The sequence below is a fragment of the Oryzias latipes genome, chromosome 22 (assembly GCF_053564925.1).
Source record: "Oryzias latipes strain Hd-rR chromosome 22, Olatipes_Hd-rR_3.1".
NCBI lineage: Eukaryota > Metazoa > Chordata > Actinopteri > Beloniformes > Adrianichthyidae > Oryzias > Oryzias latipes.
Genome location: NC_136258.1, coordinates 17,400,692 through 17,426,259, shown reverse-complemented (window position 1 = coordinate 17,426,259; position 25,568 = coordinate 17,400,692). Strand labels below are relative to the sequence as shown.

Here is a 25,568-nt window from a genome sequence, read left to right as displayed (position 1 = left end):
TCTCGGGATCGGCGTCTTTCCGGTTTTGGCTGTAGCAGCGCAACTGCCGAGCGAGCGAACCGCACTCCTTCCTGATCAGCTCCATGACCGAGGCAGCGAACCTATCCCGCTCGCTTTTTCTGAACGTAGCGTCCGAGGCGTACCTGCTAAGGAACTCGCAGTACCTCTGCAGCTTCCCAAGTGGACTGTGCAGCAGCTCGGCCACGGCGAATGCGCCGGGGATCTTGGCGTTCATGAACGTGATGGCGAGTTCAGCGATTTCGATCATCCTGGGGTCCGCCAACTTGCTCTCCACGTGTCTGGGTATGCGGTCGCACCACCCGTTCGGATCGACGCGCTTGGTGAACGCAGACAGCGCCCATTGGTTGATTTCTTGGAACGTGAGCTGCCCCGACAGATACGTCTCCCGGGCCATCTCCTGGAGCGTCTCGTTCCAGCAGCTCGCGAGCTCTCCGTTGCCTTTCACGCAGCTGCGTTTCAAGAGCCTGTAGAACCGGAGCGTGGTGGACACGTACAGCGTGGGCAAGTGTCTCTGCTCCGCTCTCACGGCCACCGTCGGCACCAGGTTGCTTCGCCTCCCATCTGACGCTTTCCCTCCTGACCTGAAGTACACCATGCGGGGTTCGCTGGCTTTGTACGTGAAACGACTCAGGTCGCATTTCACTGCGTCCTCCCCGAAACAGTCAACGCCGGCGTCCCCCTCGTTCTTCCTGTCGCTCGAGGACTCCCATGCGTGGCTAACCTCTGGCGCGCAGCACATCGGCTCCACATCTTCCAGGTGAGAGGCCAACGCAGCCTGGCTGCTCTGATCCCTGCCGGGGGACCCGGGTGTGTTCGATATCAGCAGTTGACAAGGCTGAATCTGCTGGAAGGACGGACAGAGCGCCTCCACGTGCGTGGGCATCTCCAGCGACATGTCCCAAAAGTCGAACGCGTGGCCCGCGACCTTCCTCAGCAGCTTCAGGCTGTCCAGGGTCGGGGCGAACAGGACCTCTTGCACGAAGTAAGACCCCTTGCTTTCGCCGTCGTTTCCGGGGATGTCTGTCATGTAGGTCCCGACCATGGACCTCGCGGGGTCGTAACGCAGCAGGTTCTCCTTCGTCGAGTGCTGCGTCACCACGGGCACCACCGTCCGATCCTTTCCCCTCAGCTCCTCGGCGGGGAGGTAGTACGCCGTGTAATTTCCGCACGTCAGCAACACTTGCTTGAGGCCGGCTCTGTCCGAGGTGACGATGGATCCGAAGTCGCTGCCTCCCAGAAGGTCCACCAGGTCCATAAGGGCGAGCAGGAGAGATCGAGAGGGACGCTGGGGTATCCTACCAGAGTCCGCTATGACCGCGTCTCTGATCATCTTGTTCAGAACCCTCGGCCTGTAACGCAGGTGCTCTTCGTTGCTCAGGCGCCGTTCCTTTTGGGTCATCATGCTTACCACTGCATCGAAAACGCCACGTGGGTGCGAGCACGTGAAGACCTCGTCGTGGTCCACAGTATCGAAGTACCACGGAGGGCTGCTGGAAACGACGAAGGTTTGATTTGTAGACGCGGCCGCCTCAGTCGCCGATACCGTAGCCATTTCGAAAGCAAGACCTGTTGAATGCGCGTACGGACAAAGTGGAAACAGCAGCAACAGCTCTCCTAATCCACTCTGGTGAATTCAGCCTAAGTCCTGCGAGATCCTTGCGCTCTCTCTAGCTCTTAGAGGGGATGTTCGAAGGCCACTTATATCCTCCCAGTTGGGGTTTCCCACCTCCTCGATGCTTTGAACAGCCCAACCCTGATCCTTGCGCTCTCTCTAGCTCTTAGAGGGGAGGTTTGAAGGCCACTTATATCCTCCCAGTTGGGGTTTCCCACCTCCTCGATGCTTTGAACAGCCCAACCCTGAGGCTCGGAGGGATAGGGCGGAGAAATCTGCTCACCACCACTGCACACAGGCCCAACCCTGAGGCTCGGAGGGATAGGGCGGAGAAATCTGCTCACCACCACTGCACACAGGCCCAACCCTTAGGCTAGGAGGGATAGGGTGGAGAAATCTGCTCACCACCACTGCACACACACTCGCAAGCAACTTGCACGGAGGCCAGTCATGAGACAAACAATCCGACTGCTCTTTGCAGTGTCCGCCGGCCTTTCACAGTGTCCGACCGTCGCGCAGGGAGTCCGACCGCTGCTCAGAACATCCGACCGCCGCTCAGTGACTCTGACCGCCGTTCAGTGACTCGGACCGTCGCTCAGTGACTCCGACCGATAGTCAGAGTACGACCGCCGATCCCTGTGTACACTGAATTCGGGGAGTCCCAGTGACACGGAGCCTACAGAGAGAGCCTTTGTGCACGGACAGTGATGAAAATGAAATATCACAGTCACCTAGGTTGAATTCAAAGTCACCTAGGCTTGCTTGTAGCTTTGTTGTTTGTTTGGTTTTCTCCTCATACAGCTTTTTATTTACCCCCCTCTGTGCTCAAAGAGAAAATCGTCGGGCTTTGCGATTTGAGGAGCAGAGCTCAGCATGGATGAGGAAATTAGAATTTTGATCAAAGGTGTTCTGGGGCACTTCGTTGGACGACGCCAAGACTTTGAAGTCGAAAGGCCGCGTTGTCGGGAAGCTGTAAATGCTATGACGAGAGCTGTGTGTGAAGTGCTGGAGGTTCACAGACCGAAATACACAGGTGAGCAGCACAAACAGATCTGTTTTTTCAGAGTTATCTGTATGCTCAGCGTGATCTCTCGTTGTCCGGTGTCCCACTTTAGAGATGGTTTCAGATCTAGGTGATTCATTTCCCGATGCCGCGATGGTAAACGTCGCGAAAAGCCTTTTCGAGGACGGGATCATCAACTGGGGCCGTGTGGTCAGTCTGATATGTTTGGGGGCCGCGGTGTGCCAACGTCAGGACAGGTTCAGTGGCAGCCCTGGCTCCCTCCTGGCTGACGCAGTGTCAGAAGCGATCGCCTCGTACTTGCTCACAGAGCACAGAGGCTGGCTGGAAGAGATGTGTTGGGTGAGTGGCCTGTACTCTAGGGGGTTGAACTTCACGCTATCGCTGTTATGAAACAATTTGTCTTCATGTTTTGCTTTTTTTTTTTTCTGTTCCTCTTTCTGTTCTTTTTTTAACGCTTTCTTCATGACCAGGATGACTTCGCTGACTTTTTCCCTTCACCTGAAGCCACGAAGTGCCATGACCTTGTAGGACCGGCACTTGGACTCTTTGTTTTTGCGGTCGGAACTGCACTCTTGTGCACGTACCTTGGGATGTGACCCGGTGGTTTTTTTTGACAGCCTCCAGAGGCTTTGCCCACAGAGTGCTTTCAAGTCTGGAGGACAAGTGTCAGACACTGAAACAACCGGTGTGGACGAGAGGACACTTCTTAGACACGCACTTTAAGGCATTGGGAACGAGGAGACGTTCCTCAGAAGCCCGTTTGATCCTTTTATTGTTTTTCTTTTGCTTCCGCATGGAGAAGTACTACAAAGACCCAGTGCGACCAGTGATCGGGCAAGGTACCTACGGAGTTGTCTACAGGGTGCGAGATGTGAGAAACGGCCAAGAATATGCCCTCAAATGTCACAAGCAGGCAGACGTTATAGAGGACGCGACTGTGAGAGAGTTGTCCTGCCTGACAGCGCTGAAAGGTCATCCCAACATAATACAGCTCCTGGACTGTTTCATGGACGAGGATCGGGTGGCGATGCTCATGCCTCACGTGCCCTTCGAGCTGACCAAAGCTATTCACCGCCAGCCACCGGCTCCGCTCAGCTTCGTGGCCAGCTTCTCGCTTCAGACGGCGAATGCCCTGGAGCACATGCACGGACTGAACATCTTACACAGGGACCTGGTTCCGAGTAACGTGCTTCTCGAGGAAGATCTGACGGTGAAGGTGGGCGACATGGGCCTAGCCAGACAGTACTCCCGACGCATGAGCCTTTGCGTGGTGACGGAGCCCTACAGGGCTCCGGAGTTGTTTGTCCGCGGGAACGCCGCGGAGTACACGTGCGCCATAGACATGTGGAGTTTGGGAGCTATGATACTGGACGCAAAGGAAGGCGCCGTGGTGTTCGCTGCAACGCGTGGGTCCAGCACTCTGAGCAAAGTCATGGCACTGGCGGCCTCGGATCCCGACGGGGGAGCGGAGGAATCGACGCCCGCCAGGCAGGAACTGATACCCAACACTATGAAGTGTGAGCACACCAAACGCATCGCCTTCCGCCTAATCGCTCTCAGGCACGACAAGAGGCTTACGGCTCGCCAGCTGTTGGACGATGAGGAATGGAAGCGTCTGTCCCACATGACAGACGGAGAAAAGGCTGAGGTCTTGCAACAATGCGTCACGAGTGTCATGTAAAAATACACAGTTCAAGAGGCTTTGCAATGTCTGAGTTTATCAATTTTCAATAAAAAAAAATGAGCCAATGACCACAGACTCTATGTATCGTACAGGTGTAAATTTTGTTTATTATTTTGAATACGTTTGACCATAATAGCAGATGTATCATTCAGCACCACTGGCCCGCTCTGGGAGCACGCTTACACGTTTGTAGCGATGGAGATGAAAAGGGATGTAGCACTCAACGTGGAACACCACTTGGCGTAGTTTGTTTCGTAACTGCGCGAGGGCCCTCGGGTCTTTTGAGGGCTTCGGGCTCAACTCAGCTTCCGCTCTTCGTCTCAGAGCGCGGCGAAAACAACAGTGGCAACCGCTGCGACGAGAGACAGGGCTAGAGGTTTGGCTCCATTTCTCTGACTAGGCCATCTATCCAGTTCCTCCTGAGCCTTTCTCACGGTTTCCTTCAACTTGCTGAGCACTGCAAACAGAAGACAGCGAACACTGGTTGGGAGAGAAGCGCTTTGCGATAGGCGGGTAGCTAAAATGCACACATACATACATACAGTCTGTCGTGTTGTGGAGTTTTCCGAAAGTCATCACGGGCTCCATTGGAACCAGGTCAGGCATGAGAATCTCAGGCCGACGAACGCCGTCCGAGCAAGAAGGCTCGTTGCTGTGATGTAAAACACAAGAGTCCACTGATGTCAACAGCACGAACACGAACAGGGTCAGATGCAGCATCGAAGTGGTAGTCATTGTGTCTTCAAGAGAAAAAAAAAACCCACAAAGAACAGTTTTCTTACTGCAGTGCGCAAACACAACTCACGCCTGAAGAGGTTGCCTCTGTCAGCTCTCCACTCTTGCCTTTTATACTTGCAGAAGAAAACACTCGCTGTGCAGATTCTAATCCCCCCTGCCCAAAAAAAAAAAAAAAGTCCCTGGCCAAATCCCAACCACAAGCCCGAAAGAGAGGCCGCGACCGGTCAGCTCGCGTAAACCCAGCACGCCCCTCGCTCACAGGCAGGAGAGATCACGTAACAGGGTGATTCAGGGGAGAGGAACGCAGAGCATGGCGTCAGAGTCTGCCTGCCTCGGTCGGCCTCTCATGGCGGAGGACGGATTCTCAGAGTGGAAATCGGTGTGAGAGAGCTGAGGTCGGAGCCAGCGTTTCTCAGTCCCTCCCCTACATCTCGGTTTGGTAGCGTAAGATGCCATCTGACTCAGTGATGTGTGGTCGGACTCCCTAAGGGTCGGTCGGACAGAGTGAATGACTGTCGGACTCCCTGAGCGCCGGTCGGACAGAGTCAATTGCGGTCAGACAGAGTGAATAGAAAAGGTCGGGCTGTCTGGACGCTGACCTGGCGAGGTGAAAAGCTGACCCCATCTCTCGTCTGCAGCTTTGGAACTAGGAAATTTTAGCGGCTGTGTTCTCTGTGTTCTATGACACAGCTCCTACGTAGAAAGGATTTAGTTGGGGATTTTTTATTCTTTTTTTTTTTCTTTCCTTCATATCCAACATCGACATCACAGCCCTTACCAACAAAATGGTTGGATTTATCTACAATTCCAATAAGCTGCTCCCCGCTCTGGCCCCATCAGAGCCCCGAGCCGCTCTGAACACCCAACAGCTCTCACAGAGCCGGACATCCTCTCGCTTCATCAACCATCACGGATCCCCCACGTCTGCCCTTACCAACAAAATGAGCAAATCGGGCTGCTACAGAGACGGCGGCATGCCGCAGCAGAAACCTGACTGTCTGAACATTTCCGCCAATTACAAGACTAAATTGTGCTGGTTCTTCGCGAAGAACGGCGTCTGCAAGTACGGAGGGAAATGTCGGTACGCCCATGGCTACGGAGACCTGCGGAGCCTGCAGCTCAAAATGAACCTTTGCCACCATTTCTATAAGGGGCGCCCATGCCTCCACGGCGGAAGTTGTGGATTTATTCACAATTCCCATCAGCTGCTCCCCGCTCAGCCCACATCAGAGCCCCGAGCCGCTCTGAACAAGGACGGCTACCGACAGATGGACGTTTCCCCACCCCAGCAGCTCTCACAGAGCCTGACATCCTCTGGCTTCTTCAACCATCACGGACCCTCCACAGTCATTGCCGGCGCCATCACCTGCTGCATCCCCACCGTCCCCGCCGCCGTCGTCTTCTCGACAGTCCCAAATCCCTGTAACCTCTGCCCCGGCCTTCTTCTGCTTCACTAGCAAAGAGGGGCTTTGTGACGCGCTGGCCTGAACGGTCTACCCGGGTTCTCTCGGGGTCCTGTGGTCATGCGCAACAAGGCTTATGGCATCGAGGTCTTTATTTGTTTTTTTGTGGTGTTTGTTTAAAATAAAAAATAAAACAAGACAAGAACAACGTGTTTTTACTACATTGTATCTGATAAGAGTCAAAATGTGTTTTCCGTGTTGTTTCGCTGACCCTGATATCGTTGAGCTTCTTAAGCAAATAAAAAGACTCAGACACATTCACTTTTTCTGCTCTTTATTCGTTTGCCGTGGACATTCACAGAGTTGTCTTGGCGTCGCAGTATTCTGTCTGAAAATCTTTGGTGCAGACTTTCGCACTTTCCAGCCGTGCTCACTTGCGTTTTACGCAACGTATCTCCTCCAAAGAAACAGGCCGTATTCTCGTGCCCCAGTGCTTGTCCCTGTCAGGGGGGACGTGCAGCAAAGTCCAGGTGGGTGTTTGTTCGGCAATGCCCTCCAAGAGTCTTCTTTCACAGCAGCGGATGACGCCGTGCATTCCGTTGGCAAGTATTGTCCCTTCGCCGGAGTAATTCGTGCAGAGCCACGCCACCCCCGTGCGCCGCAAATCCGGGTCTCCGTTCTTCTCTGTTGCAATCGCGTACTCCACGAACAAGTGAGTCTTTCCCACGCGCCTCACCCGTACGGGCAACGCTGCGATGCCGGCCGCGATCAAAGCATTCGCTCCGCTCAGAGCATCAACGTCAGAGTCCCAACCGGCGAAATCTTCGTCTGGACAAGCGCAGCGGCCAAGGGGGTAGCGACCATCTTCCGTTCTACCACCCATTCTTTCGAGCTCTGCGTAAGTCGTCTCCTCGGATGAGGTTCTGACGATGAGCGTTCTGCGACCGTTGGTTTCACCCAACCGGAGCTTGTGCATTTTGAGGGTCTCCGTGAGTCTCCGTGATCTCAGAACGGTCAGGTTGCCTTTCTTCTTCTCGGCCCCTTGGGTCGTCCTCCCGTTGCCGCAGCCTCATTAGTATGTCAAAGGAAAAAGGCCCTGACGGGAGAGCTTTCCGTCTGATCAAAAAGTGAATTTCATGATCGCATCTGGAGCAAACTCGAAATGCAAGGGCACGCAATAAAGGCACAGAACCGCTTGACACAAGGACGTTGGTATGAGATTGATTTAAACACCACACAGACTACAGCATTTTATCTTTTTTATTTGACTTCAATCATCCAAAACATGTTCCAAAAATAAAAGGATACAGAAGCAGCACACAATGAACCTAATGGCAAACATGATGTCTCAGGGCGGCAGCCCCACATCCTTCTCTACCAAACAGGCGTTCCCGAGCCCAGGCTCCTATGCTCTGAACTGGTCCCCTCATGTGACAGCGGCTCAATTTCCGATCAGGGTGATTTCCGAAACCTCCACCACGGGCGCCCTGCCGCTAGCGTCGCTCGCCTTATCTACGTGATCCCAATGCGGCGGATCTGAACAGTTGACCGCGGCGGGTTGTGCAGATTTGACCTTTGTCAGCTTCGCCAAATTGTACAAGTACGGCTCGTCTGGGTTTGCGCCTCCCTGACGCGTCGCTACCATGTAGCACCTCGTCTCGCGGGCCGGATCGGGGTCTTTACTCAGCACGATGGCATACAGGTGCTCCGTGGACGCCCCGTGGATCTCGTATCCTTCGCAAGGCGACCAGATAGCGACCAACTTGCAGCTGAGAAGTTGCGATAGCTGTAGGAACGCTTTCGAGCACCGTAGATCCACGGCGCTGCATTCCCTGGCGACATCATCTGTGGTCTGGAGCACCCCGCAAAGGGTCTTCGGAGCGCTTTCGCTCTCACCCAAGTGTATGAGCCTCACGTCTTGATGGGTGTAATGCCGCACAATGTTTGGCAGCGATACGGAGGCCGAGCTCTCCCCGAGTCGCACGCAGTGGACACGTAGGTGCTCCGATCTTTCTGACTTGGACTCCGTTTTCAAAAAATCAGGGCGCTTGGGAGAAGCGCAGTTTGATCGGAACGCGTCTCCGCCTGACGAGGCGGCCCTGTGTACTTTCGTCGGCGTGGACGCACCGGTTTTCGAGCCTTCGTCCACCTCCGTCAATTCGCTTGTGGGGCTGACCTGCCGGGAGCCCAGGTTCAGCTTTCGCTTGGCCACCCTTCTCCAGGTGTCGCTGCAGGACGCTTCTGTGTGCTCCATCGGAGTTTGCTCCGTACACAGAGATGACACGGTTGTCCTTATGTAATTTTCATAGTCCTGGAACAGCGAGCCTCCGGGGGATCCCATCGCTTCATCTTCGCTGCGGTCGAGTCCTTTTAGCCTTCTGACGCAGTCGTGCCGGAGCAGCCGTGACACTCTCTTCGCAGAGCACAGCGCGGCACACCGGATTCTTTCGATCAGCTCCGTCTCCACTGCGCTTTTCTCCACGCCTATCAGTTGGCACACAACGGCCACGATACCTTTCAGAATCTCCGTTTCGTACGTGAGCTTTTCCGTGAGGCACTTTTGTCCGGCTATCGTCTCATCGGCCCGTTTCAGACGTGTCAGGAGGGCCTTGGTCTGGCTCTGACTTTCGTCTGTCGCGGCTGCGTTCTCGGCGGCCAGCTCTCGACTCCGCTTCAGTTCGGCCTCCAGCTCGTTGACGCGTTTCGACCGGGACTCGTTTTCGGCCTCCGCTTGCTTCTCTCGGTCCTGCAGCTTGGCGATGAGCTTTGATGCGCGCTCCTCCTCCACCTTGCTTCGATCTAAGTGTTCTGCGGCCAGCTCTCGGCTCTGCTTCAGATGGGCCTCCAGCTCAATTACGCGCTTTGACAGGGACTTCTTCTCGGCCTCATTTCGCTTCATTTCGGCATCCGATTTCTTCGAGAGCATCAAGGCTGTCTCCTTTTCGGCTTTCATTTCCTTCACTTCGTTCTGCAGCTTCTCCAGGACTCGCCCCTTCTCGCTTAAGTCCTTCTTCGATGAGGCTATGACATTTTCAGCGAAACTTAACTCTTGCCGCAGCTCAGCCAAGTCCAAGTTTGCTTTTCTAACTTTGGCTTCCATCTCCATGTGCTCTTTTGCGAGGTCTATTTTCATCTGCTGATGGGCTGATTTGTCCGTGGTGTACTTCAGGCTAACCTGCCCCAGTTGATCGCTCAGCTCAGCCAAGCGGGACTCGTATGTTTTCTGGTCGCGAGCCTCTCTTGACGCGACTTGGAGACGCTCCGCTAAACTCTGGACTTTGTCATGCAGGACCCAGCCAACACTTACCACACTTCTCCAACAGGCGCGAACGTGTGAGGGACTGAGGCGGCCCTGTGGCTCAGCTTGAGGCCAGTGAAATGTACCACAGCCCGGGGACGCGGACTCAAGTGATTCCAGGGCACGCATCAGGGCCCGCTGCCCACGTTCGGCCTCCGCTTCATTTCCCCCGGCGAGTATCTCGGACACGACTCCCAGGGTTTCGTCCGCGAGTGCCAGTCCCCCAGGTTCCCTCACGAATGTCCGGTCGCGGAACATCTCCTGCACGGCTCCCGTCAACCGGTGAAGCGCCGCGTCGTAGCTGACGCAGAGTTCGGATGTCAGCTCGAATCCCAGCACCGCCTCTTGGCCCTCGGCGTAGGCCAGATTCTTGTGGAACCATTTGGCCAGGGCGTCGAATTGCCTATGGAACGCATGGGCTTCGTCAAGGGCTTCCTCCAAATAGCTGTTCCTCGTCGACGGGCGGTCTGCTGAGACGGCGGGATCGGTCCTCGATGTCGAGCAGGTCACAGTAGAGCCCGAACGGACAAGTCCCGATATGATACCCAAGAACTCCGCAAGACTGTCCTTTCCAATGGTCTGACGAGAGAGAAGGCCCCCCGAGCTGCGCTCGGAGCTCGTCGGCCCTCCCGTTCGAGTAGTAGCTGCTCCACAACCTGAGGTAGGAGGGATCGTCTCCAACTGAGCGTCCGAGCACCTTCTCCCTGAGTTCGAGTCGAGCCCGTTTCTGCCAGATCCACCAGCCAGCGTCCGGCTCCTCCTCGGCCTCCGCGTGACGGTGAAGCTCTTTGGCTTCGCTTCTCGGCTCATCCCCCTTGCTGCCTTCCAGCCCGCCGCCGTGCCTCCCGCCTTCCCTCAGCTCTTCCGCACTGACTCCAAATGTCCTACGGTGATTCAGGCAGAGCCTCCCGCCTTGCGCCGGCACCGTTGCGCACAGGGTCGTGCAGATTTTTCCCAAGAGCAGGCCGTCGATCTGAGACACAGCCAGAATCCTTAGGGCCGCTGGCTCGCAGGCCGAGGGGCAGACGCCGTTCGTGAAACCGCACCGTTGGCAGATTCGCCCCCAGGAAATCCCAGCGCTCCGCAGCTCTCGCGAGAGCAGGTCCAGTTCGCGAGACCAACGCGAAAGCGCTCCGCAGCACAGTGCGGTCAACACCACGGCCCAGTACGGCGCGCGGACCTGGCGGTCCGCTGAAATGACGTCTGGGCCTTCGGGCTCGACCACCTCGATCCCCGAGCGAGTGAGATGCGCTAGCAGCCACACGCCGGAGCTCGGTGGTGAAGGAGGCCTCAGGGGACTGTTGACCACCCAGCGGGACAGGGCTCCGGGGTCTGCGTCACCCTCTCGTCGCCACAGCACACTGGTGCCCCAGACGGCTTGCGTGGGGTCGGGGAGCCAGCTCGAGTCTGACGCTCTGCCGTCAGTACGAAGCGCAGCGCGGGCCACGGTCAGCCGACTTTGTTCGTGCAAGATTTTAAACGCGAGCGGGGCTCCCAGCGTGGCCAGCGTCGCGACCGTGACCTCTCGCGCAACTCTCTCCCTTTCAGACAGGTCCCCGTCGCGAGACGCCGCGACCGTGTAGTAGGAGAAGCGGTTCAAGCTGGTATATATCGAGGACACTAGCTTCTCAGCCTTATCCGTTCCATGTCCGCAGGCCAGACTCGCTCCAGGTTCTGCTGTGTCGTAGTGCTCGGAGTGGCGCAGCTCAACCCAGGCCAGGGGTGCGCTGGCCAAAACGGAGATCCTTTTCACCGGGTAGCCCTTGGCATGTCGCTTCGCGGCTCTGAAATGCCTGTCCGTCACCAGACCATAACTCTCACTCCCCTGCGAGTACACCACCCTCAGGACCATGCAGCGCGCGCCTCGCAGAGCGCCGGGCCCGACTGGGATGAAGACGGGACCTCCTAGTTTCGGGCCGGTGAGCGTCACGCTCGAAGGCAACCTTTTCTCTATTTCGTAAAGCTGCACCCACGTGTACTCCAGAAGGACCGGAGCATCGGACCCCTCCAGCTCCACAACCAGTTGAGGCTCGGAAGGCCCCGTCGCGCACATGCCGTCTAAACCCGGATCAACTTGAGAGCTTAAGTTCAATTTAAACACCACACCAACCTTTTTTTTTTTTGTTCATTTATTTGTCTCATACCATCAAAAACATGTGCCAAAGGAAAAAAAAAAAGTTACACGAGCAGCACACACGAACATAATGGCACCGCCACACCGTTATAGCAGGGTGGCCTCCCGATGTCCTTCTCCCCCCCCCCCTGAAATCCTCCCTCGTATGCGGAGTGCCGAGCTCACGTTCCTCTCCTCTGCGGAGTGCCGAGCTCACGTTCCTCTCCTCGGACTCGGCTGTCTCGCACGACCCCCGAAATTCGGGCTGTTCTTTGTGTGGGAGCCATTCTTCTGTAGATCAGTGGTCTACGACGCCGAGTTCTTTGGCTCGCTCTATCCGGAGGGTTCGGAGAGGAGGTTGCGAAGACATCTCAGATGCCGATTCGTTTCCATGAACAGAACACGCAGCGTGTGTAGAGCGTGTCTAGGTCCACTAGTGAATGGTCTATTTGCAAGCGGGGCAGACGGTGTACGGTTTCGGGTCCGGGAAGGTCAGCGTACTAAGTGGCACGTATTTTACCTAAAAAGGGGCCTAACGCGGCGTGGTGACCTCACTCTGTGCGAGGAAACCTGCCACTTTGAATGGCTGAGTTTATGAGACCCCCTGGAGCATACTCGAAACGCACTGAACTATACTGAAGTGAACTACACACAGACTGTAATGTTGTGTCTTTTATTTGACTCGAACCATCAAAAGCGTGTTCCAAAACCAACCAAAAATTACACAAGCAGCACACAGAAACACAATGAAACCAACGCGGCGTCGTGATATCGCAGGGCGTCAGCCTGACGTCTTTCTCCCCCTGAGATCGGGAGTCCCGAGCCCAGGCTCTCATGCCTCACACCCTCCCGGGCGGTCCTCGTCCCAACGCTCCCCTCCGATTTCCGCGTAGAAGCTGAGAGTGGTGTTGCTCGCCACGCCGTCCAAGTACTGCGAATCGTGCAGAGGATCGACGAGAGCAACGGGCGCTCCTGCCGAGGACGCCTCCTCCGGGATCTTGCCTTCGTTCGGAGCTGGGTCCTCTTCGACGACCGCCAAGCTCTTGTGAGCTCGGACTATCTCCTCGATCACGCGCTCCCTCCTTCCCAGCACATACACGGTGTCCAGGTACGCGGACAGGTTGTCGTACTTGCCCGTCTTCAGAGCGGGCCCTCCGCGAGGTCTTTGAGAAGAGGCGAAGCGGGCCTCGCTCCCGTAGTGTCTGTCCATTATGTCCCGAAACATCGGGTCGGGCAGCTCGCAGACGCTTCGAAACACTGACGCCTCGGTCCCCGGTTCTCGGTCCATCTGGAGGGTCAAGGAGGGAGGGACAGGAGGACTCGAGGGGATCTCAGGTGCCGATTCGGTTTGATGCGCAAAACACGCAGCGCGTGTGGAGCGTTTCCAAGTCCACTAGTACTTCGGAGAAAATGGTCTGTTTGCAAGCGGGGCACACGGTGTACATCTGCTTCAGGTCGGTGAAGGTGCACGTGTTCACGGTCGACGTGCTGAGCGGCACGTTCGCCACCGGGGCCGCGCAGCAGGACGAGACGAATTTCATTTGTTCGAAATCGAACGCCACGTCGATGTTCCTGGGGTTGCCTTTCACTTCGGACGATCGGAACGTCTGGTTCTTCAGACACCTGACGCACCTCAGGTCTCCCTCCGCGGCCCGAGCCCGGTCCCGGCCCGGAAGCCCCACGGGTGCCAGCAGTATCTGTTTGTGGTTGTAGTCTATCCAGTTTATGTGACAGCTCAACACGGCGTACAGCAGCATCCGTCGTTCGGGGCTCTGGCTTCGCAGCTGCCCGAACTGCTCCCTGCTGACCATGTCCGCTGCTTCCCTGAGCTGCGGGATGCACGCCGCGGCCATCTCGAGCGGCCGGTCCGTCGTGTAAGCGGCGGCCAGCCTGTAATAGCAGCTCAAGGGCCACTCCGAATTTAGCGCGAGCATCGAGTGGCCCGAGGCCTTCACGCACTGAAATGCTCTGACGAGTTTGCAGTGGTACGACCGTCTCCTGGGGGCAAAGCAGAAGCGAGACCACTTCACGGGGTCTCCGCTCGACCCGTCGCCTTCCGGGCGGCTGCTCAATGGAGCAGAGGTCGTCCGGAGGGTGGCGAAAGGAGACACTGAGCGCAGTACACGTGTCACCCGTCTCCCGCATTCGTTCGCTCCGAGAGCCGCTCGGCTCCGCCGCGACATGGCCTGGGGGCCCGCTCCGCCGTCGAGAGGCGCTCCCGATTTCTCCCGAGAGGGAGGTCGGACGACGGAGCTGCCCTCTGCCCGCTGGTCCGAGATGAGCCTAAAAGCCTCCAGTCTGAGGGCCAGGGCCTTGTGCGAAGAGTGCGACTCGTCAAAAAACAGATCTTCTGCTTGGAACCTGTAGAAGTCAGCAAGCAGGGCCACCCTGAGCATTGCCTCGCGCCCCCTCAGCTTGGACAGCTCGTCGCGGTCGGGCACAGTCCCCTCTCCAAACAGACCGTCTGAGCCGACCAGCACGGGGCGCAGAGTCGAATCCCAAAGGTTAGAGCACAGCGAGTAGGCTTCGCCGTAATCCTCGACCGGAGCTTTGGCCTTGCTCGTCAGCAGCCTGACCAGCTGAGCTCGAACGCTCGAACTGTCCCGAGAACCCTGTCTAATTTTGTTATGGCACACGGCGTGGTTGTGGAGGCACTCAAGGTAAGCCTGGACGAGGGCTGCTTTTGCGTGGCAACCGGACCGCACGACTCCGCCGTCGCTTACCCGTGCCCCGTGGAAGCTTTCGCGCCCGTGCTCCTCGGATCGCCCGTCACGCTGCATGTCTACTGCCCGGCCTTGTTCCCCGACAGGGTGTTGAGAGTGCACGCCGAACACCTGGGTCACTTCACCGGGATGAGGAACGTGCCTCGCGTGGACCCCCAGCAGGAACGAGCGCTCTTCTCAGGTCTATGTGGACTGTTCGGCACAGAGCGAGTCCTCGGCCTTTACCGGGAGGCCCTGAACGTCGGAGACGGCGGCGAGGGAGCCCCGAGCCAGGACGGCGGAGCAATCGAAAAGCCGCCGATGAGCGACGGGGAGCTCTGCCCCTCCGTGTTCGTCAAGTTTCGCAGAGAAAACACGCGGGAGGCCAGGCGGATCGCATCTCTGGCTAGCCAACTGACGGGGTTGTTCGACGTGGAGGATCTCAGAGAGAAAGCGATCCCCCACGTCAAGGGAGAGGAGCCGGCTCACATGTTGTTTCTGTTTCTCGTCCAGCTTACGGCCGTGTTCCTCAGCTCCTGCCTGGACGAAGCTAGCCTCGCCACGCTCATGAGCGTGGCTCTCTCCCCGTTCCTGGAGGGCAACTTCTGCGACCCCCTGTGCGCCGCCACCCTGCTGAAGCCCATGTTCATCCCGTGGTTCGAAGCGTTCCCCAGGAAGGCGGACGGCCCGGAGGCGAAAGCAGACCCCGAAGCCAAGCTGAAGTACTACAGGCTGTACAAGGGCTACGAGATCACGAACGATGGCGCGGACGTCTCTTCCGTGCTGGAGGACGACCTCACGTGGACCAGCGCCAGCTTGCAGCTGCGCACTCTGGGCTACAAGATCGAGGAGAGCCTTAGCAAAACGCTCTGGTTCGTGGCCCCCCAGTTCGGAGACAGGCTGCGCATGACTCGCGACTCTTGCATCGGGAAAATGGCCGTGTCCCCGGGCGAGCACGTCAACCTCATCCGCTCCTGCCTGCTCTGCGACAACGTGATGGCCTACGTGCAGTGCGCGCTCTTCGGCACGATCCGCAACATGCTGCCCTGCCACGCCAACAGCGAGTTCTGTGAGACCGTGATGGCGGCCCTGAACGGCTCCATGAGGAGGTTTGCGGCCGAGGCGCGTCACCAGAGCAGAGAGCTGTTCTCTCGCCTGGAAGGGTGGAGCGGCCCCTGCGCCGGCAACTGCCTGTACACGTCCGGCGTCAGTTTCGCTGGTCAGTCCGAGGGCAGGAACCTGTTCTTCGGCAAGATCTTCACCGGCCCCGAGGACAGGAAGCCTCCGGGCAAGTACAAGACGGCATTTGGAGACTTTTCCAGCGTCACTCTGGGCCTTTCGCTCAAGACGGGCTTGCTGGAGGCGCTCAGGGTCGCGCTGGAACGGGACGAGGCGCCCAAGGCGGGCTGCGGATTGAGGCGCGAAGCCGGCGGCCGCATGCAAAAGATGCTCTCCACGGCCCAGGAACCCGTGTGCGCGGAGAGGGTGGTGACCGAGGTCGCTTTCTTCGCTCGCTATCACCACAGGTTCAACTCCGGAGAGTTCACCGAGGTGGGTTGCGTGAAAGCCATGAGCGAGCCCGGCTTCAACGAGCAGATACACAAGGACGTGCTGGACGACAAGAGCGAGTACCGCCTGTCCCTCGCCCACGGCGCACTGCCGATGTGCGCGCTCACGCTTTCCATGACCATGAGACAGGCCGTCATGATGACTTTGGGGTTCTTCTGCGTGGAGCTCGCGCACGGAGCTTACGCCGGGGCCAAACTCAACTACAGTACGCTGTGCTCCCGCTTGGTCTCCCTCTCCACCGTGGCCAAATTCAGGCACGGGAAAGACAGCGACAACACGAACGTCTTCCAGGCGTTGTACGGCAACTGCCTGAAGCTGACGTGCGCCATGTTCAGCAAACCGAATCCGCACGCACCGATAAACTATCACGATCTAGATCTAGTCGAGTGGCTGCACCCCGACAACCCTCGCCTCCCCTGCTACCTGCGCAAATCGCTGGCCATGATAGGAGGCACCAAGGCTCGAGTTAGAGACATAATGCGGCAGCACGGACTCTGCTACAACAGAGTTATGTTCAGCGATGGCCAGCGCCGGTTGCTGTTCTCCCACGCTTTCGCCAACGCGGACTGCCTGATCCACGCACCGGTTACGATCTGCTCCAGCCTCAGGCTGTTTTCGAACACCCAGAAGTCGTTCGGGTCGCTCAAGGCCTGCAGGTGGGGCTGCTACTACCGAGTGACGATCATGAGCAACGGCTGCGTGAACACGGCCCTGTATACGAACCGCGGATACGGGGGCTTTGACGGCATCGCCTCTCAAGGCAGCGCCACCGGGGACGAGGTGTTGGAGAAGATCAAGCGAGAGGTGTCTCGCGTGTTGCCCAGGATCGACGTGGGCCGTATCAGGATGATGGCCCCGGAGATGAAGGAGACGGAGTTTGCAGCCCTGGTGTCCGCGGTGAAAGACAGCAACATCGAGGTCACCGGGCAAATGGACGGCGACGCTGAGCTTGAGCCGTGGCAGGAGGATGGCGCGGGGGAAGAAAATGCGAAACGCCCCTTGGACCACTCTGTCGGCGCCGACGACGCCAAGAGAGGTCGCTGGGATGCCTGTGAGACTGGTCGGGTGTCCGAGGACGAAGAATTTTTCTTTTTGGAGTGAGTCGATGGTGGGGTGTGTGGGCTGTGATAGATGGAAAGGAAGAAAAAAAAAAACAACAACTTTGCACTTGGAATGTGGTTGAAAGCAAACATGTGCGAATAAAAATGTTGTGAGAGAACAAACACAGAGTCGTCTGGTCATTTTCTTGTCTCCAGCCTTCACAAACTTACGAAATGAAACGCGTTTGGCCGCGACGGCTCTACCTCAGCCGCGACACCGAGCTCAAGTGACAACCAGAGGCCCAGTGCTGAGGAGAGGGCCGACGGCGAGAGGTGTCGCTCGGGCTGCCTCAGAGTACAGAGACTTTTTTTTTTTTTTTCATTTAGAGAGTGACACAGAGTGTGTACAAACCGACGGCGAGCGGCCGGGGAGGAGATAGCAGGGGAAGAGGCTGGGGCGTCGCGAAAGCATGCCGCAGACCGCTCCGTCGTCCGTTTAGATGATTTTGCGAAAGAGGAGACAACACTTGTGTGCGGTTGGAAAGTGATTGAAAGCAAGCCTACGAATAAAGAATAAAGTGACATGACAAACACAGCCGTTTTCATTGTTTTATTGTTTCGCTGCCTCGAGTCTTCACGAGTGTAAGAAATGAAGTATGTTCAGGTGTAACAGCTCCACCGTGAGCATCAGCTGCCGGTAGGCGCAGCCCAGAGCGTGCAGATCCAGTCGCACGCAGAAAGCGAATCGGGACTCCATGCTCCCGATGGTGTTTCCCAAGCGGCCCTCCTGCGTCGTCCCGACGGGCCTCGTTTTGCGACGGGCCTCCAGTCTGCGCAGGGATTCCTCGGCCCTGCTGTAATCGAGCTCCCCGCAGCGGGTCAGCTGCAGCTCTCCGGGCTGCACGCGCGCGCTCACCAGAGGGCTGAGGGCCCCGCAGACCGACACGAGCATTTCCGAGTTTGCCGTCCGCTCGCGGGCCACGGGACACGCGAGGTTGGTGAACTTGCACCTAGGCGTTTCTTCCCTGCCGTGGTGTCGATCGCGCGGGTCGCGGGGCTCTTCGAAGGAGCACAGCCCGTACATGTTCATGAACTGGTACGAGGTCGAGGCCGTGCTTTGCCTTTCCACGTGCTCGCGCACCATGTCTTTTATGTCAGAGAGGGCTTTGGCCCTCAGTTCGCCGTACAGCCTCCTGTATTCCGCGTCGATAAGACTCTCTCCTTGGTCGTCGTCCTCCTCCCTGATTCTCTTGGGCGCAGGAGGCTCATCGTTCGGCTCGCCTTCGCCCTCCCAGTTCGGGAGCGAGCCGTAGCATGCTTTGACGGCGCTCGCCACGAAAAAAAGTTCGGGGATGTCCGCGGGACGCGAACCTCCCGTTTGCGTGGACATAACCGACTGCGCCCACTTGATCCGATACCTGGTCGACGAACTCGGAAGCGCCTCGCTCGCCGACGTGCCTTTAGTAGAGTGCCTGGTCAAGCATCTGGAGCTGGTCTCCGGCCCTGACGTCTGGTCTCCTAGGGCACGCGCCTACGTCGGCTACGACCCTCAGGTCCACGGCTCTTTCGGGCGGTTGAGGCCCGGACCGGCCGGCCGCGTGCGGTTCCTGCGGAAGCTGCTGCCCGTTTACTGCAGGCTGTGCTTCCTCTGCGACTGTCACGGCAGGGCTCTGGATGCCGCGAGGACGCTGCGGTCTAGACTGGCGGCGGCCGCCGAGTCCGGGGGATCGGCGGCGCCCCCGAGCCTCGCGTACGAGACCAGGGCCTTGGAGTACCTGACGGAAAACCTCTCCTCCGCTCCACCTCCCGAGTGGGACTGCGTGCGCCGTTCCCCTGACGTTTCGGCCGAAGTGAAAATCGCGAGCGAGCTGCTCTGGTCCCACTTGGTGCTGGTTTACGCCGGCAACCGCAGGCTGCTGCTCTTCAACGCGGAGCTGTTTTTCTCGAGGCCGCTACAGTCGACGGCCCTCTGCTCCAGCGAGCTCAGGGAGGCGCTGTTTTTGCACGGCAAGCATGGACCCTTCTCCCAGCGCAAAGGCCGCCTTCAGGCGCGAGGAGCGAGTATCGGCTCTGCGTGGCAGGGGCGAGACTGCCCCGTTCTTCCACCAGACCCGCGTGCACAGCGAGGGCCTAGATCCGACGGGGGGAGAGGAATGTTGCGAGAGACCCGAGTGTCTCGACTGTGCTGGCTCGCGGTTTTGTGGCTCCTGGACCAGCACCGATGCCACAGCGAACTTGGTTGGCTCAGTAGGCCCGTACCGTGCCGTCCCTAGCCCCGACGTGCTCGGGCGGGGCGGGGAGCCAGAGCCCCGGCGCCCTTCTCCGCAGGAGACGAACGACACCCTCAGGGCCGCCGGCAGCTGCGTGGTGGACCTGAACGGCTCCGTGCTCCTCCACGTGCTTCACGTGAACACGGTGGGCAACCGCAAGTTCAGCGCCGTGGTGTACTCGGAGAGCCTCAGGCGCTACGCCCTTCAGCAGTCCAACACAACAAAAACCAAGCTCGTGAGCAGGCTCCGCTTCGTCTCGGACAAGAAGAAGCTCAGCTCCCGACACGGCTACAAGAACACCCGCATCGAGTTCTCGTCCAACCCCAGCCGCAGCGCGAACTACACGTCCAACGCGAAGCACGCGCTGCAGCCCTACTTCAGGGGGCTGTTCGAGACCGTGTCCATGGCCCAGGGCACCTGCGTGGTCTCCGCTAAGCCCTTCGAGGTGAACAACGAAAACCTCACGAGCTACATGTACGGCGTGGCGAACCCCGCGAGCGTGGTGATTCGCATGAAAGACACCAAGAAGGACTTTCACACTCCCTTCTTCTTCTCCTCGGTAAACGTGACGGGCGAGGAGAACAGGCACCAACTTTTCTCCTCCATGTCCATCAATTCGCAGAGGGTGAAGAGCGCGGCCGAAGAACTCCCCCGGGCCCTGGCCTCCGTGGCCTCGCTCGTGGAGCTCCACGGCCACTTCAACAGACTTTGCTGCGAGCTGGCGCACGAGCGAGGTGGCACTCTCACGACCAGGGAAAAAGTCTGCCTGGTGTACCTCACGGAGATGTACTTTTTGCGAGTCAGGGACCGGAACCACCCCACGCGCTGGCCCGGCTACAGGGAGGCGCTGAGGGGCTCATTCGCGGGCCGCTACGGGAGCCGGCTGACGGCATTTCAGGACAGAGTCCTCTCCAACTACTACCAGAAAAACCCAGAGTTCGTCCACCTGGTCCCGTGGCTCCTGGACAACCCGAGCGTGCGGCACCGCGAGATGCTCTCGGCCCACGAAGCCTACCTGAGAGAGGAGGGAAAAGAGGCCGCTCGAGCAGAGCTGATAGCGGCCGTGGTCTGCCACTGCGAAAACGACCTGACCCGCCGCCCCCCGGAGGGCTTCCCTGACCTGCGGGACGTCGACTTCTCGCGACTCGGCTACAGTGAACTCACGCTGAGGCACGCACTGGACAGGTCCACCAAGGCCAGCGACGACGCTCGCCCAGGCGGTCGGGCTAAATGACCGGCGCGGTCCCCACGATAGCGAGCCCCCCCTACCATGACGACCGAAGTGAGCGGCGGCACCGAACTCGGGAGCCTCCCTCGAGCTTCCATCCTCAGGGTCTGGGAGATAGTGAACCGGCACTACGAATCCACCTTGAGCTCGCTCGAACGAGAGGACACCTCTCGTAGAGCCGCGGCTCGGGTCAGCTCGCTGGCGAAGGAGCTGCATGACCTGACCGCAGCCTGCACGGAGAGGCTCGAACGCGTGGAAGCTCGCGTCAAGGAACTCAAGGCCCTCGAGTTCGGCGGAGTTCGCAACGAGCGGCCCGACGGAGCGCGGGCCGGCGAGGCTCTCGGCGGAGAGTGGCACTTTGTCTACACGCGCCAAGGAGATGTGTTCGGATACATGAGGCTGATCCCCGAAACGCTCTCGCGGCTCCCCTCGGTCGCGGACGACACGAGCCTCTGCGGCGGGCAGAGGGCCGAGTTCACGCTGCCGACACAGGTGGCGGCGGAGGCCCGTCGCGTCCCCACGGGCCGGTCCGGGAGCGCCCGAGGACGAGCGGAGTGCCCCCGCTGCGGCGAGTCTCTGGATCTCTCGGAGTTCTGGAGGCACGCGGTGTATGAGATCGCAGAGAGGGGAGCCAGGGTTCCTGCGCGCCGCCCCCCCGTTCGTTCAGACGGACCGCGACCGAGGTGGACCTTGGAAGAGGGCGAAGGTTGGGACGAGCCCATTTACAGGCCCAGAGACCTGACGAGCACGTGCGAAATCGGCGAGTGCCTCTCCCAGCTGAACTTGAAACACTTTCTCTCGGACGATGACTTCTCCGGGGCCCTGGACCGCGCTTTCGAACTCTTGGCCCTGAGGTTGAGATCTTAACGGAGACCACAAAGACAACACGGCTGTTGGCAAAAAAAAAAAGGTTGAAAGATTAAGAGAAGAATCGAAAGGAAGAAAAAAAAAAGAAAAAGAAACGGTTGTGTGCACGCAGAAAGTTGTTGACAGCGAACACATCTGAATAAAAATGAAAGTTGTGAGATAACAAACACAGTGCTGTTTCATTGTTTTATTGCGTCAAGGTTTCATAAGCATACACAATGAAGTATGTTCAGGTGTTACAGTTCCACTGTGACCGTGAGGGCTTTGGGTTGCTCAAGGCCGGTTGATGTTCACGAAGCAGGTGCTCAACGGTCAATCGTGCCTGGTACGCGAACAGGAGGGCTTCGACTGTCAAAGCAGAGCCACCGGGGACAAAGGGTCGGAGAGGGGAAGCTTGGACGAAACATTTTGTATTTTCGAAAAAGGAAGACTTTTTCTGTCGGGAAATCTCAGAGTGGGGCAATGAGCTGTGAAAGAACAAAAACAAATAGTGGTTGAAAGCAGACGTGTGCAAACGAAAAGCAACGAGAGAACAAAACTGAAAGTTGTTTCATTGCCTCAATGTCTCAATCCTTCAAAATAAAGTACGTTCAGGTGTGACAAAGACTTTTTTTTGTCCTTTTATTTGTTCGGAGATTTCCGAGGTACTTTTCGCAAAGAAAGTGGTCAAAGGCAAACGCTTGCGAATAAAATTGTACGAGAGCTGTTTCATTTGTTTTCTATCGTCTCGAATTTCTGCGAAATGATATTCCGGCACAACAGTTTGACCGTGACCGTCGTCTGCCAGTAGGTGCAGCCCAGAGCGTGCAGATCCCGGCGCACGCAGAGAGCGAATCGAGATTCCGGACTCCCGAGGACGCTCCGATTTTGACCCGCTTATTTACAAGCCCAGAGACCTGTTGATTACCCGCGAAATCGACGAGAGCCGCTTCCACCGGCCACCATGTTCTCATATTCCTACAAGCCGAGCGCAGCCTTCGCCTCGGCTCCGCTCGGAGCCCGTCCCTCCGCCGCAACGCCCACAGTCAGCGGTGTGGCGAGACAGGCCGAGAAAGATCTCCGCTCGGAGAACGAGGGGGTCGGGCCTTCTCGGGCGGCTCCTGGGATCTACGAGACCCTCGCGAGCGATGAAGTGGTCACGCTCGACTGCCTGACTGGGGTGGTGCGATCTGAGCGGGGCTGCACGTTCGTGCAGTACACCCCGACGGAGGAGCACAAGCTGCGCGCCGGGCGGAAGAGCGTCCCAGTGGAACAGATCAACAGGTTCCTTAGGTCGTTAGGGGACAGCGGCGTGCCAGCTGAAACCTCCTTGATTTCGCTCTGCCCGCTGGAGCCGGGCCGCCGGAAGACCCTGTGGATAAGGGTAGCGCTGGAGGAAGTGCAAGAACTCAGCCTGGAAGCCCTGTGGATGCTCAAGGGCGAAGCGCGGCTTCACGCGGAGAGGACCAGCCTCGTCGTGTGGCTGGAGTCGAGCGCGCTGGGTTCCAGCTCGCTGAGCCCGACGGCCGAACGAACCCTGTGCCCCGCATCCGAAAGGGACGCGGAACGTCTCGCCGCTCTCGCCGAAGAGGGCCTCCTGAGCCCCTCTGAGAGAGGAGAACGGCGCGAAGAGGGCTCGAGTCGAGAGGCCGCCCGCGTCTCGACACAACGAGACGAGTCGGGGCCTGAACAGTCCGGTCTGAAGCGCGTGAGGGTCAGAACGGGAGAGGTTGGCGACTGCCCAACACACAGCCTACCCGAGAACTCGAGAGACGGCCAGCCGTGCAGGAGATCGAAAAGACAAATACGACGGCGGGTGCAGTCCTCCGGGGTAGGTTTCATCAGAAAAAGAATCAAAGCTACAAAGGCAGCCGAGAAAAGGGTCGAAGCGGAGTCGACATTTGCTCGATTCGGACGGGAGAACTCCACGATCTCTCCTGAAGAGACTTCAACGCTTCCTCCTCCTCCTCCGCCTCAGCCTCCCGTTCGTCCTCACGATCCTGTTCCCCGTCACGGCACCGTCAAGGCCCCCACGCGCAAAGCGCAGGATCGGGCCGAAAGAGGGCTCGGGGCTTTGTCCCTCTCGTCTCGGCGAGTAGAAAGGCAGCCCCGGGCGCTTGGCGGAGAGTCTCCACCATGTTCGGTTCCCAGCTTCGGAGAGGCCCGAGAGACCAGTCTGTCGCCTTCCGGGGAGAGAGTCCGTGTCTCGTCGTCTCATCAACGCCCGGTGCCCACTGTGGTTTCGGCCGAAGCTTCTCGGGGCTGCGGGCTGATGTAGAGCGCGGACGGGTCGTGCGGAGCACCCGGGACCCGCTCTTCCGTCGTGACCTCTTCGCAGCTTTTCACGTCAGAGGGCCTGAGGCCGAGTTTGTTCGCCAACAGCAGGCCGTAGGCAGGCGGGTGCAGGGAATCCTTTGTGAGCATGATATCGCTCACGGAGAGGGACCCGTCTGGCTTTCTCCCCGACAGGCTGTCGGCGAACGTGGCACCGGACGTGTTGAGGAGAGCGACCAGGGCGCTGTGGAAGATGTGCACGGGGGATCCGGACTCCAGTTCTCTCACGCCGTCCCTGTGGTTGTACTGTATGGTGTTGTGTCTCCTGTTGAAGTGGCTGAATCCCGACAAGGCGCTACGCCAAAAATTTGTCCAAATGCTCAGAGTTTCCTCCAGGTGAGCAACGCTGACAGAGGACGGGTAGCTGCACACCAGCCTCACGTCCGAGCCGAGCTCGGTCACGGGATCCCGGTCTCCTTCGGCCCCGTCCTCCCGCTCGGCGAGTCGACGTTCCAGACGCCTGGACACGTTCTCTGCCATCCTCAGCAGCCCGGGATCCTCGCACTCGGACCTGAGCTTTTCCAGAGCCGCGCGAGGACGAGAGGTGACCTCGGTCAGAAATCCGCGCACCAGCAGGACCTCTTTGCCTTCGGATATCATGGAGGCCATCATCTTGCTGAGGCTGTGGGACACGCTGGCGGACTTGTGCTTGGACACCGAGGCGCACGCGCCCGACTGCAGCAAGGAGTCGGGCAGCTCGGCGTCGTTCAGCAGTCCCAGCATGTCCGTCTGTTGGTTGCAGGCGAGGGCTCGCGACAGGTTGTCCAACAAAGGTCTGTCGGTCGCGTTGCCTACCACCGAGATGCCAGCGTCCCGCTGCTCGGCCCTCGAGGAGAGCATCACGTCTGCCACGCGCGCCAGCGACGACCGATCGGCCCCCGCGCTGGTGTACACGTGCCTCGCCGCGGCCTCGTTCAGACCCCTGGTTATCCTGGCGAAAAGCGTCCTCCAGTTCTTGACGGTGTCGTGAGCCCTCTCCGCCAAGGAGGAAAAGGAAGGACCCGAAGCCGACCAGCTGCTGTCCCACACCGACGCTCGTCTGTAGAGGACCCCGTCCACCACCGTGGTGACGAGAGCGGTGCGCTTGTCGTAGAAGGCCAAGCACGAGGAGGCTCTGCACTCGGGCACCACCGGGCACCGTCCGTGTTCGAAGGTCTTCATCACACCCCATAGAGTCACCACAGACATCTTCAGCTCTGTCTCCTTCACGGGGTTCCGAACGAAAGCCTCGCGCTCTCCCCTCACCCAGTCCGCGACTATCTTACACACCACGGCCGCCGGCGCGCAGGGCACCGACGCCATCATCAGCAACTTGGCTGTCTCCGCCAGACTGTCCAAGGGAACTTCGAGCACGCGAGGAAGCGCCTCGTCGTGAGCCTCCTTCTCTTGGATCGCTTCAGCCGCGGCCCCGGGAGGGCTGAGGCCGTCCGGCGACACCACAAACAGGCGTCCGGCACTACGGGGCGGGGCCGCTTCGACATCTTTCCTGCATCGCTTGCTAGGGCGCGCGTCCGGCCCGCCGGAGCCCGAAACCATGTTGATCACGGCAGCTTTACCAGACAGGCCGAGGCCGAGGGATCTGATTTTCTTCCACGGCAGGAAAAGGCAAGGCACGAAGCCCGCTAGCACGGTCCAGCGGATCATGTTTCTCAGGGTGCTTTTGATGTGCCCGCAGCAGGGGCGGTT

The 25,568-nt window shown here is 58.6% G+C and overlaps 2 protein-coding genes across 2 annotated transcripts in view; one reads left to right on the top strand and one right to left on the bottom strand.

The window, feature by feature from the left end:
• Window positions 1-25,568, bottom strand: part of slc35f4 (solute carrier family 35 member F4) — a 196,731-nt gene that overhangs the window by 85,760 nt on the left and 85,403 nt on the right. The gene's annotated exons all lie outside the window — the stretch shown is intronic.
• Window positions 3,306-4,338, top strand: LOC144989175 (cell division control protein 2 homolog 3-like). The gene has a single exon (XM_078941351.1). It carries the CDS (start codon window positions 3,451-3,453, stop codon window positions 4,336-4,338), a length of 888 nt encoding a protein of 295 aa, XP_078797477.1. The 5' UTR covers window positions 3,306-3,450.